Raw genomic sequence first — 17,732 nt, 5'->3', positions numbered from 1 at the left:
ACAATCTCACTTGCACCTTCAATTTCTATCTCAGTGCATTTGAGTTTCTTGTTTAATGTAACAAATACACCACCTCCATTTCCCATTAACCTGTTGTTTTGACATACACTTAAATTTTCCCCAGAAACCTCAATGCCATGAATATGAAGTTTCAACCAGCTTTTTTTTAACCTAAGATTATGTGAGCTTCACTGTTTTTCAGGAGCCCTTCAAACTCTGGCACTTTGTTGTGAATGCTTTGGCAGTTAACCACTAGGATTTTAATAGTCTCACTTTTGGGAGGCATTGCTTTCAATCTTACACTAATACTCCTGTGTTCCCTACAGCTATCATTATCTGGATTGGATGGAGAGCTTCCTAATCTAAATAATAAAAAAAAAAGGTTGCAGCTTCTGATGTATAGTGCACACCTGATCCATTAGGGGTGCTCTACATTACTCAACCCTATAGTACAAGTCTAGGAATCTGCAGCCTAAATTGTCACAAAACCTTCAAAATCTTTGGTTCAGTCTTTCCATTCATCTCAGAACCAAGGTACCATGGTCATTTCTGGGGACAATGCTGCAAATTGTGAGCTTTGTTGAAACTCCTTGTACAGGGCTGGTCTTCTCAATCTTCTCTGCTAGTCACTGGAATAATCTGAATACGACCTCAGTGACCAGGTGACAGGTATCATTTGTTCCAACGTGCAGAACAATCTGCAGTTGGTTGTGCCCTGTTCCCTTAACAGCTGCCAGAATAGCCTCTTCATCATGTTGAATGATGCCCCACAGGCATTCACACTGATTGCACCTGGTGCCCTTCGCATCCCTTGCTGCCATTTTCCTAGGGGGCACCATCATTCACCATATGTTTGAGCTGCCAACAATGGTAATAGACCCCTAACATTTTGCATTTTCCTCTTCAAAACAGGTATCCCAAGTAGGAGAACTGATTTCCACTGGCTCAGTTCCAGTGAAAGACAGAACCTTGAACTTGTTGGTTAGGGGGTTATATATACCACCCTGAGTCCTCCCTGGTACCCATCTACCCTGTACAGGATGCTTAGATCTACCACTGAAAAGCCACTTGTGGTCAAGTGGATGATGACAGATCCTATATTTCCTGCAGAGGAACAGGATCCACAGAAGAGGATAGTATTTGAAGTACCTTTGGTACCAATATCACCAGTAGATACCTCTCAGGAGTGCTTCCAAAACACAACACACAGCTGCCAATCATCTCACAACAGTCACTGTGTTTTCCAACTGCTTATGAACATCAACCAATTCCTCCTGTGTTAAGAACAGCAGGGCTGCATTTTGGCAAGTGTAATGTATTACAGGATAATGAACAAATAGCTTTAAACTAAGCCTGCTAATTGTCACAACACTTCAACTCACATCTAGTAACCTATGCTGATGACACCTCCCTCTTATTGTAAATCCCAGCTACTAACATTACAGAAAAGAGCCATTAGGTTAATGCATGGATGAAAGTACAGAGAGTCCTTTGGTGAAACCTTTATCCAACATAAATATCTAACAGTATATTCCTTGTATTTGTATAAACTTATTATATTATTTTCTGAATAGTAAAAATAACCTAAATAAGTGCAGTGATACATATATTAATGATACTAGAAATAAGGGGAACTACTTGAGGTAGAGGACAAAATTAAAAATAGTTGACAGTAGTCCTTACATTAATAGGCAGATATGGTTCAGCAAGCTGCCACAAGCTTTGAAAACTTGTGAACCAAAGCTGTTCCAAAGGAAGTTAAAAGTATTCTCAGTACATAAATGTTTATATTCAGTCAGTGAATTCTAATCTACTTGCCCTCTCTTGTAACTCATAATTAGAATATTAAGACAAATGTATGTACCATTACTGTATGTAAGTGCTATCTATAGTAATCTAATCAACCTATGTATGATGTTTGCAAAAGACATCAGCTTGATGGCCTACACACAAAAAAATGTAAATAAATAAATATTTTAATCTGTTGAGCTAAAAAATTACTACCATTGTTCCATATAAGAACTGAAGCAAATACACAAAACAACATATATATTAAGGCACCAGAAAAACATATGGTAAAAATTACTAGTGTTTAAAAACTTTTTGAGGTTGATTATAGTTATTTGCAAACTCGAAAATAGGGTTAATTTATGATTAATGTAGATAATATATACTCCTATTTTAGGGAAAACCAGATATAACACAGTATCTCAGTTACAATATCTGCTGCAGTAAGTAAATCAGAAATGCTGATTTACTACAAATTAGATTATGCACAGGACAACAGTAACTTCCAAAAATTTTCCAAAATGCTCATTTATTTGTGTTGATACACAATGCAATTAGGGGTGATCCAGTATTTGACAGCACCTGTGAATAATAAATACTGATTTGCTATTATTTAATTTTTCCAAAAGACTTGTATCGATAACTTAGGAAAATATATTTGTGTAAATGTCCGAAAAGTCTAAAAAATGACTTCTTTGTCATGTAATTACATAATGAAATCAGAAAAGTATTGTTTTGAATGAGAATAGACCTACTGTTCTCAAAAATTTTAAAATAGCTTAAATATGTTTAAGTCTACAATTGATGATAACAATACCGTACGAGTTTATCACGCCACTTGCAATTGGTGGAAATTTCACAATACCAGTATGTCACAATACAAATGGGTATTGACACAATAAATGGAATATTATGCAGAAGTGATATGAACAGTAAAATATGCTAATCTAGAATTTCAGATTGGCACATGAATCCAAATATCTCTTGCACATTATGCAGCTGTAGATGAAAATGAATCAATAAAATGGATCAATAAGATGGATCACAATGGTGTCACACAAAGGAAAATTTCAAAATCAGCTTTTACATATATATAAACATGTGAATTGCCGGGATTTTTTACTTATCTGTTTCTGTGCCAACTTCTACAATGGCGTGGTGAAGATGAACACTGCAGAATGAGTTAATCTTGGTCAAAATTGCGAAAATGTGAAGCACCAACAAAGTATGTCTTCTGCCCATTGTAGCTAATCATTGAAACAGAAACTTTTGCTGTGAGATGTTTTCATGAAATTATAATCACTAACTTTCTCCTCCAAATACCAAAACTTATTTTCGACTACCAACTACATAAGAAGAAATGACCACAGTGATAAAATAAGAAAAATCAGAGCTTGCATGAAATATTTAAGTGTTCACTTTTCCCATATGCTATTGGAGGCTGGAACAGCAGAAAAATAGTCTGAAAGTGGTTCTACAAATCCTCTGTCAAGTACTTAAGTGTGAGTTGCAGAGTAATCATGTAGATCTAGACACAGATATGGATAAGATCATTATTATAAATTGTGCTGTTATCACATTGTTTAGTCCAGTAAATGATCATTGCTGCCCATGACTCTCCTGTATCCACTCTTTGTACACATGCATCATAGCCATATAACAGCACACTTTGTTTAAGATCAAATGTGGAAATACCATGTTATGAACCCATTTACCATCAATTAGTTCTTCCCTTTTGATCTCACTCACCTGCTGAAATTGTGACCTTTGATAACTATAGCATAGCTTTCCTTGCAGATAGACATGGTTTATTAAATGCATAATTATTAAATCTGATGAGTAATTTTATGTACTGTTTTGCAGTCCAGCAGGTTCATTTTATCGTAGTTGATGTAGTGATCATGTGCATCATCTGGGTTTTAAGAAATGGTTGTGAAAAATACAGAAACTGCAATACTCTTTTTGTGAGCAACTTACACTGGGTTCATGGGATTTTCCTCAAATCTGCACTTAGCAAGGTACTCATGACTGTTTTCACTGCATGGAATATTCAGAGTATTGAAAATCTCTTTGGGTTTGCTGCCGGATCCTAAAATCAACTTGACTCGATATTTCGGCGAACCAACTGGTCGCCATCTTCAAGAAAATTCTGCTTCTGCTGATGAGTCCCGCTGAGAAATGACGCCAGTTCTTGCGATCAAATGTTTTCGGTTCCCATTGGAGAGGCACGTCCTTTCGTCTACTAATCTCACGGTTTTGCGGTGCTGTCACAAAACACAGACACTAAACTTATTACAGTGAACAGAGACGTCAGTGAATGAATGGACAGATCATAACTTTGCGAAAATAAAGAAAGAAAACTTTTTACTCGAGGGAAGACTTGAATGAAGGACCTCTCGCTCCGCAGCTGCTCACGCTAACCACGGGACCACAGCGGTCCTGAGCTCAGACTCTCCTTGATGTTGCCTATCTTGCACATGGACTACTCAGTTTGTATATTTTGCTTATTTTTTTCATAGTTCCACACAACTTCTTCCTGCTTTCTCAATTGATCTGTGTTCAGTTTTTCAAGGTTTATCCACTGTGCAACTTATAACTAAATCTGAGGGGGGTGTGATGGGGAGGTTCCCTTGTTAGTAATATTACATGCTCAATATGTTTTTGTTTACAAACAATTAGAAAAAGTACCTGATGACAACCCACTTTACTCAATCAAAGAATTCCTCTGCAGAAATAAACGAAATCTGTTAAGTGTGTCCCTCATGTGCTAACAGAATTAAAGATAAAAGTTTATTAAGTTGATATTAAAATATGAAAACTCCACTTAATTATTTCTCTATCTTACAAACATTTTAAGCTAATGTTGCATAACCTATAATTCTTTTTCTTCTTCTTCTTCTTCTTTTGCTTCTTCTTCCTGAAATGTTTCTGCTGATGCAGGCTTTCACAAAACCTCCTCCAATCTTTTTTTTTCTCCAAAAGTCTGTTGTTCAGCATTTCCTCCCAATGTAGTTCTCTTTGATTCACATCATCCTTCACCTGCTCTCTCCATCTTGTTAGTGATCTTCCAGTCACTCTTCTTCTAGGTTCTGCCCATTCTAGAGCTCTTCTTTGTAGACTTTCTTTTCTGATTCTTTTAACATGACCAATCCAATTCAGCCAATTTTTTTCCACAATTTCCTTCAGAGGACTGATCTGAAGCATGTATCATATTTTTTTTATTTCTTATCCTGTCCTTTCTCATCTTACCCAGGATCCCTCATAGAAAGTGCATCTCTGTTGCTTGTATTCTACTCAGATCTTTCTTTGTTAAGTCCCACCATTCTGATCCATCATTTTCAGATATTAAATAAGCCTTAAAACAAAACCAATATTGAAACTGATGAAACCTTTGAGCAGATCTGTTAGGTATGATGTTCAACATGGCTCTGATGAAAGATGGACTGGTCTGAAGAAAAATATAAAAATTAGGACCTGTACTACTAACCTTTTACATCTGTCTATACTGTAGTATGATTTAATGGAAAAATTGTTGTGAATATGTCACTTTTTGTAATATTCTCTTAAAACTACTACTGCACTGTTATATCATTACTGTTTATATGCTGTATATATGTATGTTCTATGTATTGATAGCTATGTATATACAGAATGAATTAGGCAAAGGTCCCGACTTCAAGTTCTGGTCTGGCACACAGGCTTAATCTGCCAGGAAGTTTCAAATCAATGCACACACTGCTGTAGAGTGAAAATTCATTCTGTAAACAATATCCCAGGAGTGCTAGTCCCACAAGGTATTCAACAGAACTTCTGTGAAGTCTGGAAGGCAGGAGATGGGGTAATGGTGGAAGTAAAGCTATAAGGGTAGGTCATGAGTCATGCTTGGTGGTAAAGCACTTGCTCACAGGAGGGAAAGGTCCCAGGTATGAGTCACAGTTCAGTATACAGTTTTAATCTGCCATGATGTTTCAGAATATATTTATGTTTTCTTTTATTCTCCATACTTATATTACATTTGTGTATTTGACTCATTCTACATCCAAGTGACTAGCTCACACCTGTGGATCTATATTAATAAACTAATAAATAAGTTCTTCAAATAATAAGTGGATTTTAGGGGCAATTAATATTGCATTATTATAATATACATATTTACTTACTTCTTCCTCCAGTACTGATGTGGATCAGGTTGGCCTACAGCACGGCATGATAGTCTTAGAGTTTCATGAAGAGCTGTAGTGATAAATTGACCAAATGAGGCTATCTTTGCTGGGGCATTGTCAGTTGGTGCTTGCACTATATGCCTTGATTCTGATCCCTCTCCAACTGTTGTAACTGCTGTTACCCAGAACTCATACTGATTGTCTGTTTTTAAAGGTGAAACTATGTGGTGAGTTCGTTCAGCAGGAATGTCAAATTTATCTTTATCCTGAAAAAGTGGGTATGTTCAAGTTTGCTTCTTGTGATGAGAGTTAATTTAAAATGAGAAACGAATACAGATGATGGATATACTGTCCATTACCAGAGGAAATTTTCTGTAGCAATAATCCCATTTGATGAGTTTTCCATACTTACTAGATTACTTACTTAGTTATTACTATATTGGAGCCACATCATTAACTACTAAATTTGACTATATGGGGATGTCATGTTCACAACAATAACAAAATCATGTCCCATCATATAATTCAATGGTACACAGTCACTTAAGTAGTCAGTCAGTAGTGCTGACAAATGAAGCATGTTTATGAATTTATACTAGTGTCAATACAAAACAGATCCTGTGATGTAAGTGTCTGAGTCCATCATACATGCACTCTTGTAACACATTTTGAGCTATTTTGTTTAGGTTACAGGAATGATTGTATCACAAGAAAACAGCAAAATGTTACTAAAATTGTGGAAGACAGCCAAATGTTGATGTCTTAATGTAAGTTAGGGTTTTTGATTAATTTGTGTTAACAGATGCTTCATCATTAAGATACAGCATCTCTTATAACAGTTGTTAATTCATAATATATTCCTGGTGACTATGTACCACACAGACACATGAATTGCACATTTTCATAGATACCTAATTGATTACCTGCTTCTCAGGACAGTTCATTGAAGAAAATGTCTTACCAGCTGCAATAATCACTCCTATTGTATGGATAACTATTATAACAATGGTTTTTGACTTTAGGCTACCATTTCGACTCCATCATGCAGAAGGATGTCTATGTTTGGAGTCAGCTGATCCATTGCACATAATAGTCATTACAGAAACTGGAAGTAGTGTTTGAAAAGTCAGGGGATCAACTGCAGGGCTAAATCTTGAGCTCTGGAGCCTAAAAGGGAACATGTGAGTGGTTTCCAGTCTGTGATATTCTCATAGACTGAGTTCATTTGACAGTGTCAAAGTAATTCCCAAATCATAATTTACTTTTTTAATATGACACTTCACATTCCTAAAAAAGGGAATTTTATGACAATACAAATTCCCAAAAAAGGGAATTTCAAGAAAACTATGTGAACTTCATCACCTTAAGTAGTCCTCCAGACCCAAATAAACTTCATGTTATTAAATGATTGTAGGACCTCATAGGATGGACTACATCTTTCAAGTCCACACCAATGCTGAATGCTTTTTTGCAACAGAACAAGAGCTGAGGGTATCAAGAACAGTGATTCATCACTGAACACAGTACTATTCTATTCATCAGCAGCCCATTGGGACCACTTCAAATGCAGCCATCTGTGTTGCAGTGTTAAGAGCAGCCTATTCATAGGACAGAAATTTCCTAGTCCAGTTGCATTTAAGCATCTGACCAACGGTGCTGAATGACACAGAATATTGCAGAGTATCCATTACTAGTTCATGGACGACAGGTGAAAATGTTAAGTGATTATGGGATGCTTGGTGCATAATAAGATGATCCACTTTTGCAGTAGCCAGACGTGTTTGTCTGGAGACTTGATAGTGAGTATGCCTATTGTCATGTTTCCATGTTGTCCAACAGCATGTTACTCTCATGTTCATGGAACTTATATACATTACTACACCTCATAATAACGCTAACACACTCTGATGGCTATTCTACCTGTCACATGGAGTTGCAACTCTAATCATTTACATACCTGCCGAGAGTGTGTATGTGTACAATGTTACATTGACACCGGACGATGTCTTCTCATTGCTTCACTTTTTTGGTCAGGCAGAAATAACACTGGGCAACAAAATTTCTGTGTTTTAATGTTAAAAAAGTGTAACAGGTGATTATAACTGAGTTGTTTTGTGCTAAATTCAAATCTTTTTATAGAACTTTTCCATCACCCACAGTTTGTGAGTAATAACATTACTAACATATCTGGTAATTGTACAGCTGAGTTTATGTAAAACATCAGCTAAAATATATTTTATCTACCTAAAATGTACATGAAGAGTTTTTGACTATACTTTGCTTGAGGAGTATCTCTTGAGTGTTGAACAGTAGTCTGCCAACATAGTTGAAGACCATTTTCCCTGGTAGCCTTCTTCCATTTTATTGATGTCCTGGTGTAAACACTCGCCATATTCATCGCTGACAGATTTAAGGTTCTATAGGAGGAGATAAAGATGGTCTTCAAAACGGATATTTTCAATAACATATTGCATACATCTCATTATCTTGTAGGTTCCAGTCAACTTACTAATTTGGTCTCTGTAATGTTCAGTCTTGTGGATTTATAGAAGATGTATGACAATGTTTTTGAAAGAGAACCATGCAGCTCGTTCTCACATATTTAACTGGCTTTCAAATGGTCAATCTTTCATAAGTTCACTAATTTGAAAGCCAACAAATACATCCTCTTTTAGCTTCACTTCACTGATATTTGGGAATTTGATTTTTAGGAAGAGAAATGCACTCCTTTCATGATCCACTGATTTAACCATTGTATACATTGTCAGTGGGTCATTAAACCCTAAACTTACTTCTTTCTTCCTTTCATTCATTTCACAAAATTTGTAATCAGTTCTAATTTCATATGTAATGGAAGCAACAGGATTTTCTCAGCACTTATTAGTGGTTGATGAACAATATCTGCCTGTCCTGGATTGGACGACTCTCTCTTTGGCTAGCTTTTATTAATATAATGACTGCCAAGTAGAATAGCTATCACCTTAAAATCTGCACATATCTGCTACAAATAGCCATCATATCAGATACTGAATAGCAAGAGATGCATGCTCATGTAACTTTTCTTCATACCAAGTGTGTGAGCTATAGGCATGGATGGAAACTTATTTCCTTTATGTAGCAGGAACCATATCAAGCTGGCTTTTGAGGAATCAATGAACAATCACCACTCTTCAGTTTTATGTTCAACACCTAGTCATTCCATCAAATGGTCAACATTATTACAGAAAATTAGGTCCTCCTATGTAGAAAATGAATGCTCAAATTCCTTTTGGTCTTGATGGAAAAAAACTTAACTCTGATGACATCCTGCAGCAGGTGCCAGCCATTCAATCTTGGAGCAAGTAACTCTGCTTTACTTTTAGTTAACCTGAGATTACAAACCACATCATTTAGACCCTCCTGTGTTAGGAAGTGAGGTTCATTTGTAGCAGCTCCTTCCACAAACTCTGGGTAATTCTGTTGTTGTAATTCACTAATGTCATCAACACGTTCAAAATCTTCAGTCACATTTTTGTTATCTGGTGGAGTTCATACAGGAGTGCATGGTCCACGAGGCACTGGTCAAAATTCTGTTATAACAGGTATATTTCACAAGCAGAAGTGGTAGTCTGTTTCATGATCTTTAGATTCCCATCATGTCGTAGAAAATGAAAAAGGCATATGACATAACCCTTTAACAAGCCAGTTAATATTGTTATAAATTTGCGACAACAGATTTCTGGAGCCCAAAATTTATTCTGGCCTATTCTGTTATCAAAATAATACTCATAAGTGTTGTAACTTGGATACACAACACAACCAAGAATGTTAGTACACTTAATTAGACTGTGGCATGTATGTCAATCACCATAACATACACTGAAAAATAAGGTAAGGCAAATATATGCAAGGAGAAATAACATGATAACCAAGTGCAAGCATATTGTGGCAGGGTTTCAATAGGCACTTCCCTATGGTGGGCTGTATCAAAAGTTCACATTATTATTATTTCACAGTGCATTCTTGTGGATGACAACACACTGCTAATGCCTGAGGCTTTTAAGTGTGCATACATTACTTCATTCCTCTTCCCTCGACAAACAGAATGGATTCAAGAGATGTTCATGGCATCTTCCCCCATGAAGTTCTGACTGAGATGACATGTTGATACTGGAGTGTACAGCTGGAAGTACTTGGCACACAGGCAGCATCACAATACGCCTTCTCATGTCAACTCATAGGGTAGGATGGGTGACGATGGCTCGAGCTCCAACCCCAATTAGGTCGAGGGCCTTGTGGTGGTTGTGCCCACACAGTTGGTGACTGAGATGTAGTAGACAGCTCCACTGTGGATGGTGGCTGCATCAGGTCTGGTGGCAGTATTGGATAAGCTGCACTAGGATCATTCACCAGTGATGGTAGACCCTTTGATGCTGTGGCAGAGACCCAGTCACATCAGGTGATCCATCGAGTGATGCTGACTGGTGTGGTGACATCAGTGTCCTAGGCAGGGTTGTCCAGTTATCTATGTACAGGTGCAACTGGTCACATTGACAAGCACAGGGGCCCTCCTCTGTATGGACATCGCAGAGGCAGTGACCGCAGCAGCAGGAGATGATGGCAGGAACGCCAGACCAGAAATGGGATGATGGCTGTATGGGTTGCCTACTCTGGCTGGGCTGCAGGAGATGCAGGAGCATCCGCAGTTGACACATGAGGAGCACTTCAGTGGGGCTGTTGTCGATGAACGGTATGAACTGATAGGAAGACAGAAATTGGTCCAAGGCAAAGTCAGACAGGGAATAAAAATTGTCAACAGGGCTGCCACGGTGGCAGAGGCCAAAATTGATGGACAATGAACAATGTATGGGAACCGAGGGAATGCATCAATTATTATTAGCCAGTATGCATAAAGGAAAAGACTGGTGAAATTTATATGGAGATGGTCCCAAGCATGCAAAGGCTGTTGCCACTGAGACAACATAGCCCGTGGGGCAACATGCCATGATGCACATTTAGAACACGCTGTAATCAATCAACAGATGACACTGTCCAAACCAGGCTAAAAACCATGACAGCAGACTTATGCCTTGATGTGTGACATCCCCAGTGATCAGCGTGCAGCTATTGCAGAATTTCCAAATGGAGAGCCGAGGGAATCATTACACGAGGAGCTGAATAGTCCATATCAAGTAGTGCAAAACCATCAATAACAGAGAAATGATGCTGAAACACATAGTAGTTATGGAGGCATCAGATGCCCTTGATGGAGGAATCTCAGGCCAGCCATGTCGTAGACAGTGTATCACTTTCCATAAAATTGGATCAGTAGCACTAAGATGCACCACCTGAGTGCTAGTGATTGGAAAATCACCAACTGTTTGAGGAGCGCATTCATCAATGTGGAAACAGGGTAACTCCTCCTGATCAAAACTGGGATCCAGACTGGGAAAGAGATGGGAGAGCATTCAGCATTTGCATGTTTAACCATGGGGTGGAAGTGAATCTCATCATTTTACCGAGAGATGAACACTGAAGGAAATGTGCTGCTTCATCTGGCACTGACACTGAGGGGTTAAACAGCGAAAATAACAGATTTTGATCCATGATGAGATGGAATTTTACAACATACAGGAAAACATGAAACTTCTTTAAGGTACAAACATTGGGTTTATTTCTCTATTTGTGAATATGTAGTTTTCAATGCATATGCCATAGGCTGCTGAGAGCCATCATCAGAATATTTATGAGTTAACACTATGTCCAGCCCATGCTGGGGCACATTTGCCACTAACACTAAATGCTAATTCAGTTGGTAGGTTATGTGGCAATGTGTAGACTGTAACATTGACTTCATTTTGGAAAACACCATTTCACATGCCTGTGACCAGTGGAAAGACATCCCTTATGCAGCAAGGCATTTAATGGTTGTGCAACCACTGCTGCCCCAGATGATAATAATCAATCTTACATTAAAACAATCTGGAGTTGCTTGACTGACATAGGGCATAGAAGAACAACAATGGCAGAGACATTCTGATGAAGGGATCTGATACCAGCACCAGAGACCTTGAACAAAAGATAAACAATAGAAGGGTGAAAGAAGTGGCATTTTCTAAATTGCATTTTAACCCGATGGCCTGTAACACTGAAAAGAGCAAACATATGTTGTTGAAATTTTCAGCAGTGGATAGGCTGGAGACCATGACATCATCAAGATAATTGGCACAGCCAGGCACAGACCTCATTAGCTGTTTGAGAAACTGTCAAAAAATCACCAGGGTGCTGGCCACACCAAATGGTAACCACAAGTATTGATAAAAGACAAAAGGCATGTTAATGACCAAGAGCCGTGAGAGTCAGTATCAACAGGAAACTGAAAATATGCATCAGAGAGGTGAATCTTGAAAAAATAACTGATTACCAGAGAGCTTAACAAAAAATTTATCATTGTGGAGCAAGGAATACGTGTCAATGATAGATTGAGCATTGACAGAAACTTTGAAACCACCGCAAAGGGATAACTGTCCCAAGGGTATTTTCTTGACAATGACCAAATGGATAGGCCATTCTCTGGATATGATTAGTTGGATGACCCAAGAGGCTGTGAGGAGGTTGAGTTCTGCCTCCACTTGGTCAGGGAAAGCCATCAGTACCAGGCAATCCTGAAAGACACGAGGTCTTGCAGACGGTTTCATGGTGATTTGGGCTTTTACTGGCACAACCCAAAACCAAAGAAAACAGGACAGAAAATTCAGTGCATAAGGTGTCGAGTTGTGTGTAACACACTTGGTCAGAGACAAAATTAACTTCATTGGAAATAGTAAACCCGAAAAGGTGTCCAAACCAAATAAATCTGTCATGTGTGCATTGTTCACCACCAGAAAAGTCATAAGACAAACCACAGATTTATGTGTGACTGACTGGGGTTGAGAAACCACCTAAAATAAGAAGAATTTGTTTTGTTGTAAGTGACTAATGTGTGTGATACTGGCTCTAAATGTCCATGTATGTTTGCATGTTGAGTAATGACATACAGCACCAGTGTCGACTTGCATGTGCAAAACCTTCTGATAAACCTTCACATCAATAAAAAGCTTACAGGGTGCAATGGAAATTGCCTGTACACAGTTGACATCCATGTCAGCATTTGCAATAGGTTGCTGGAATTTTGCATCACAAACAGGAACAATGTGGCCCATTTTGTTGCACTGTTGACAAACAGTGCACAGTTTAAGAGAATCTGGAGGAAAGTACGGAGCGCTTGTGTCGTTGTTCATTGCCAGGATTGCTATGCTGCTGTTTCTGTATCATGGTTGCTCACACATGCACTGCTGCTACTTATATTGTACCCATGTGAACTGCAAAGTCGAACCACAATTCAGTTTGAGTACCTGCAGCCTTTGATACCTCAGACAACTGTGCAGTAGTCAGAATGTTGGAAAGGGAGGGGCTTTCACATTGAAGAATCTGCTCACATACATCACTATCAGGGACAAACTGATTGATTGCATCACGAACTATTAGGTCAGCATATGGCTCCTTATGTACATCAATGACAAATTGACAACAATGGCTTAATCTGTGAAACCCAGCTGCCTAATAAGTCTTATAGCAATGTTCTGGTTTCTTGCAGCATTGACAGAACTCAACTGAAGCAGCAATGACATGCATCCATTTACAGTAGTATTTACAAAGAAGGTCACACATGTCATCAAAAGAGAGTGAAGACAAATCTTGCAGGGGCTAGATGGCAGAGGAGCTGATAAACAAGACAAAAAGAATGCACAGCATAAGGTAATATCAGTCAATCCAAACAGCTGAAAATGCTGCCACAATGATTTTCTGTAGGCTTCTCATTCTACAACAGACTCATCATGAGCCAAAAACAGTGGGGGAGAAACGACTGAGGTAGCAAGAGGCAAAACAGTAGGTGCAAGGGGCGACATGGCAGGTGGCATACTCTGGGATGCCCCAGAACTGGCCAAAACAGAGGTAATTTTTTGCAATACATGGATTTGATTGTGTTGTAATGTAGCGAATGCCTCCTGCTATTGGCTGAGATGCTGCAACAATGCAGTAAAATCCCCTTGCTCATCTACCAGCTGGCATAAAGACTCATCAGTAGGACCATCAGACATTGTAGATGCAATGGAGGGCCAACCAGAGACTGAAAACCATGTGGAGAACTATCACATCCCTGTTGCCACTTGTGTTGCAGCTGGGACAACCAACACAATGAAGGATGTTAGTGCACTTTATTAGACTGTGGCATGTACGCCACTCACCATAACATACACTGAACAAAATAACTTAAGGCAAATGTATACAAGCAGTAATAACATGATAACTGAGTGTGAGTGTAGCATGACAGTTTTTAAATGGGCACTCACTCATGGTGTGCTCTATTGGAAGTTCACTGTGTGTGCAAATTACTTCAAAAAGTTCCTTCATCATTGTGGCTTTGATAGTAAGTACTTCATCAGCTTCAGTTTCACACATGCAGACTTTAGTGTGCATATTAACTGCATCTTAATAACTGACTCCTGTATCTGCAAATTTGTGAACAACTGCTTGGTAAATCCTGCAAGGATGCACAGTTTCTGGGCACTACTTTGCATCTGTATTCTGGAAACCACTGAGATGTGCATGGCTCAAGAAAATCATGCTCAGTTTCACCAGCATCTTCCATACAGTACCAAAGTTATCATGCTGTGCCATCAGGTGACAGACACTCAATTTTTTAGGATGAATGAGGCAGTTCTATCACTGTGAGGTGTGAACATTATGTAAACATGTGAGAGACACTTCGGTTCTTAGAGCTCTTTGGCTCTACTCTATACAGTTCCATATCTAGTCATACAGCACACCTGACTTTATGAGGATGGAGACACCTTACACACTATCAGACATTCTGAAGTAGCAGCAAAATGTTTGTCCTGGGATTATGTAATTTCAAAGAATGCTTGCATTGTTTGACCACCCTACTCTGCAGACCTTTCACTCTGTGATTTTTTTATGGGGAAATGTGAATGGTGTCATGTACCAGACTGGACAAAGAATGTTATTTCAAGTCAATATACAGGTTGAAGAGCAAAATGACAACATCACAGCTGACACACTGCACTCTGTTGGGTAAAATTTATAGCAATGACTTTCTAAATGTGTGTGTCAAAAGGGACAGCAGTTCTTCTTGCCTGAATGGCTCTGTCTTGTGTTAGCCTGCATTGCACTGTCTATCCATTCTCCACATTTCACTGTCCATGTTGATTTATACGATTAAATGAAATACAACACAGGAATAATTGATGATTCTATGCAATGGGCACATAAATTTACACTTAAAAAAAAAACAGGTTTATGTGCAGTGAGAAACAAACTGTAGTTTTACACTGACACTGTTTGTCATATGGAAAACATGATGGGCAGTGTGGTCTGTATGTTTGGGCATCTGCACACTGAAAAACAAAATGGCAAATACATGCCAAAATGTCAGAGAAAATGGGCCCTGATAATATTACTTGAAAGATATGTTGTATATATCACAGCTAATAATGAAAGACACTGAAACATTAATAACACAAGGTGAGCTGGCTAAAGATTACATAGCTGAAGAACAGTTGATAATTAATCTCTTCTTTGTAATTAGAAGATAATTAACTGTTCCAACTACCTGACTTTAGGCAATAAGTAACAATAAACACATTAGTTGCTAAGAAGTTCTCTTGTGACCTCTGATAGGTATCTTAGTTAACTGTAATTTTAGAACAAAGTGGGATAACTTACTTAAGGACTAATTCATCATTGCATAATGCCATGACAGATACGTATCATTATTCTCAACACATATAACTTTTAATTTTATTTTTAAAAATTGTGAAAAATTCTGCTCTTACCATGGCCATCCCCTCTAGTGATCTCATATAAACTCTATAACTTCTGATTATTCCATTAGGGTATAGTGGTGGTAACCATGAGAGTAGTATTGTTCTTGAGTCAGTCACTGCAGCTTTTATATTTTCTGGTTCTGTAGGTACTGTAATTAAATAATGGAACCTTAAGGAAACAATGGTACATGTATAGAGAAAATGTAGGTTTAGTAATATGACCAATTAAAATATACTCATTTCACAACATGAATTACTGAGTGAAATTCACCAGACCTGGGACATGAAAATTCAGATTTGTTTGTAGTAAATACAGAGGCAAATAAACAGTTATAACAAATGACAAAAGGTTGATAATAATTTTTTAAATTATATTTGTAAAAACTCTGTTAGGAAAGAACATTAGCATGGTTTAAACAATCATACATTACATCAGATTAAAGATAAGCATTTCTGAACTATATTAATGGAGTCAATGGAAGCACACAATTATCTAAAAACTTTCCATACAAATACTCCAATGTTTAATTGTTTATATTATGTAAAGAACTTAAAGGCATTTGGATTTTACATAAATGTTAAGCTATGTTAATCCAAAATTTTTTATTAAAGTTTAAAGCTGTCTTTGTTTTTACAACGAAAACCAGTTTCATTCATATCTTCAACATCTTCAGATCCCCTGCAGTTGCAGAGCAACCCATTAGTTTTAAGTTCTGTATGCAGCCTCCAAAAGTCACTAATGACTTACAAAGTATGTGAAATTCACAGGTTCCTTTGTAGTGACAGTGGCTCTGAAGATGGTCAGAAAATGAATGAAATTGGTTATCATTGTAAAGACTGTAATAAAAATTATTAGTAATTCAATTCTCAGAGATTAATACACATCAAAAAAAGTTTTTCATCACCTCCGTTCTGAGAGTTCCAGAACCTTTACAGAAAATTGGAATAGAGTTCAACATAAACATAATTTCTGCCATTTTTATTGCTCATGAAAACCACACATTGCTTGTTGTACCACCATACAGTGAGACCTTCAGAGGTGGTGCTCCAGATTGCTGTACACACTGGTACCTCTAATACTCAGTAGCGTGTCCTCTTGCATTGATGCATCCCTGTATTCATCATGGCATACTATCCACAAGTTCATCAAGGCACTGCTGGTCCAGATTGTCCCACTCCTCAATGGCGATTCGGTGCAGATCCCTCAGAGTGGTTGGTGGGTCATGTCATCCATAAATAGCCCTTTTCAATCCATCCCAGGCATGTTCAATAGGGTTCATGTCTGCAGAACGTGCTGGCCACTCTAGCTGAGTGATGTCATTATTCTTAAGGAAGTCATTCACAAGATGTGCATGATGGGGGCATCAGTTGTTGTCCATGGAGATGAATGCCTTGCAAAAATACTGCCGATATGGTTGCACTATTGGTCGGAGGATGTCATTCATGTATTGTACAGCCATTACGGTGCCTTCCGTGACCACCAGCGGCATACGTCTGCCCCACATGCCACCCCAAAACAGTAAGGAACCTCCACTTTGCTGCACTAGTGGACAATGTGTCTAAGGCATTCAGCCTGACCGGGTTGCCTCCAAACACATCTGTGACAGTTGTCTAGTTGAAGGCATATGCGACACTCATCGGTGAAGAGAACGTGATGCCTATCCTGAGCGGTTCATTCGGCATGTTGTTGGGCCCATCTGTGCCACCCTGCATGGTGTCATTGTTGCAAAGATGGACCTTGCAATGGACGTCGGAGCTGAAGTTGTGCATCATGCAGCCTATTGCACACAGTTTGAGTTGTAACACGCAGTCTTGTTGCTGCACAAAAAGCATTATTCAACATGGTGGCATTGCCGTCAGGGTTCCTCCGAGCCATAATCCATAGGTAGCAGTCATCCACTGCAGTAGTAGCCCT

The 17,732-nt window shown here is 38.4% G+C and overlaps 1 protein-coding gene across 1 annotated transcript in view; it reads right to left on the bottom strand.

Annotated features, from left to right (window-relative positions):
• LOC126184254 (Down syndrome cell adhesion molecule-like) overlaps window positions 1–16,057 on the bottom strand; it is a 160,334-nt gene extending 144,277 nt beyond the window's left edge. Inside the window, exons 1-3 of the mRNA XM_049926623.1 lie at window positions 16,054–16,057; window positions 15,827–15,966; window positions 5,949–6,217 (exon numbers count right to left, since the gene is read on the bottom strand). Coding sequence (XP_049782580.1) covers window positions 5,949–6,217; window positions 15,827–15,966; window positions 16,054–16,057 — 413 coding nt within the window. The remainder of the gene's footprint in view (window positions 1–5,948; window positions 6,218–15,826; window positions 15,967–16,053) is intronic.
• Window positions 16,058–17,732: the final 1,675 nt, after the last annotated feature.

Source organism: Schistocerca cancellata, chromosome 4 (assembly GCF_023864275.1).
Source record: "Schistocerca cancellata isolate TAMUIC-IGC-003103 chromosome 4, iqSchCanc2.1, whole genome shotgun sequence".
In the NCBI taxonomy this organism is placed as follows: domain Eukaryota; kingdom Metazoa; phylum Arthropoda; class Insecta; order Orthoptera; family Acrididae; genus Schistocerca; species Schistocerca cancellata.
Note: the sequence above shows the minus strand (reverse complement) of the source record. Positions and strands in the feature narration are given on the sequence as shown.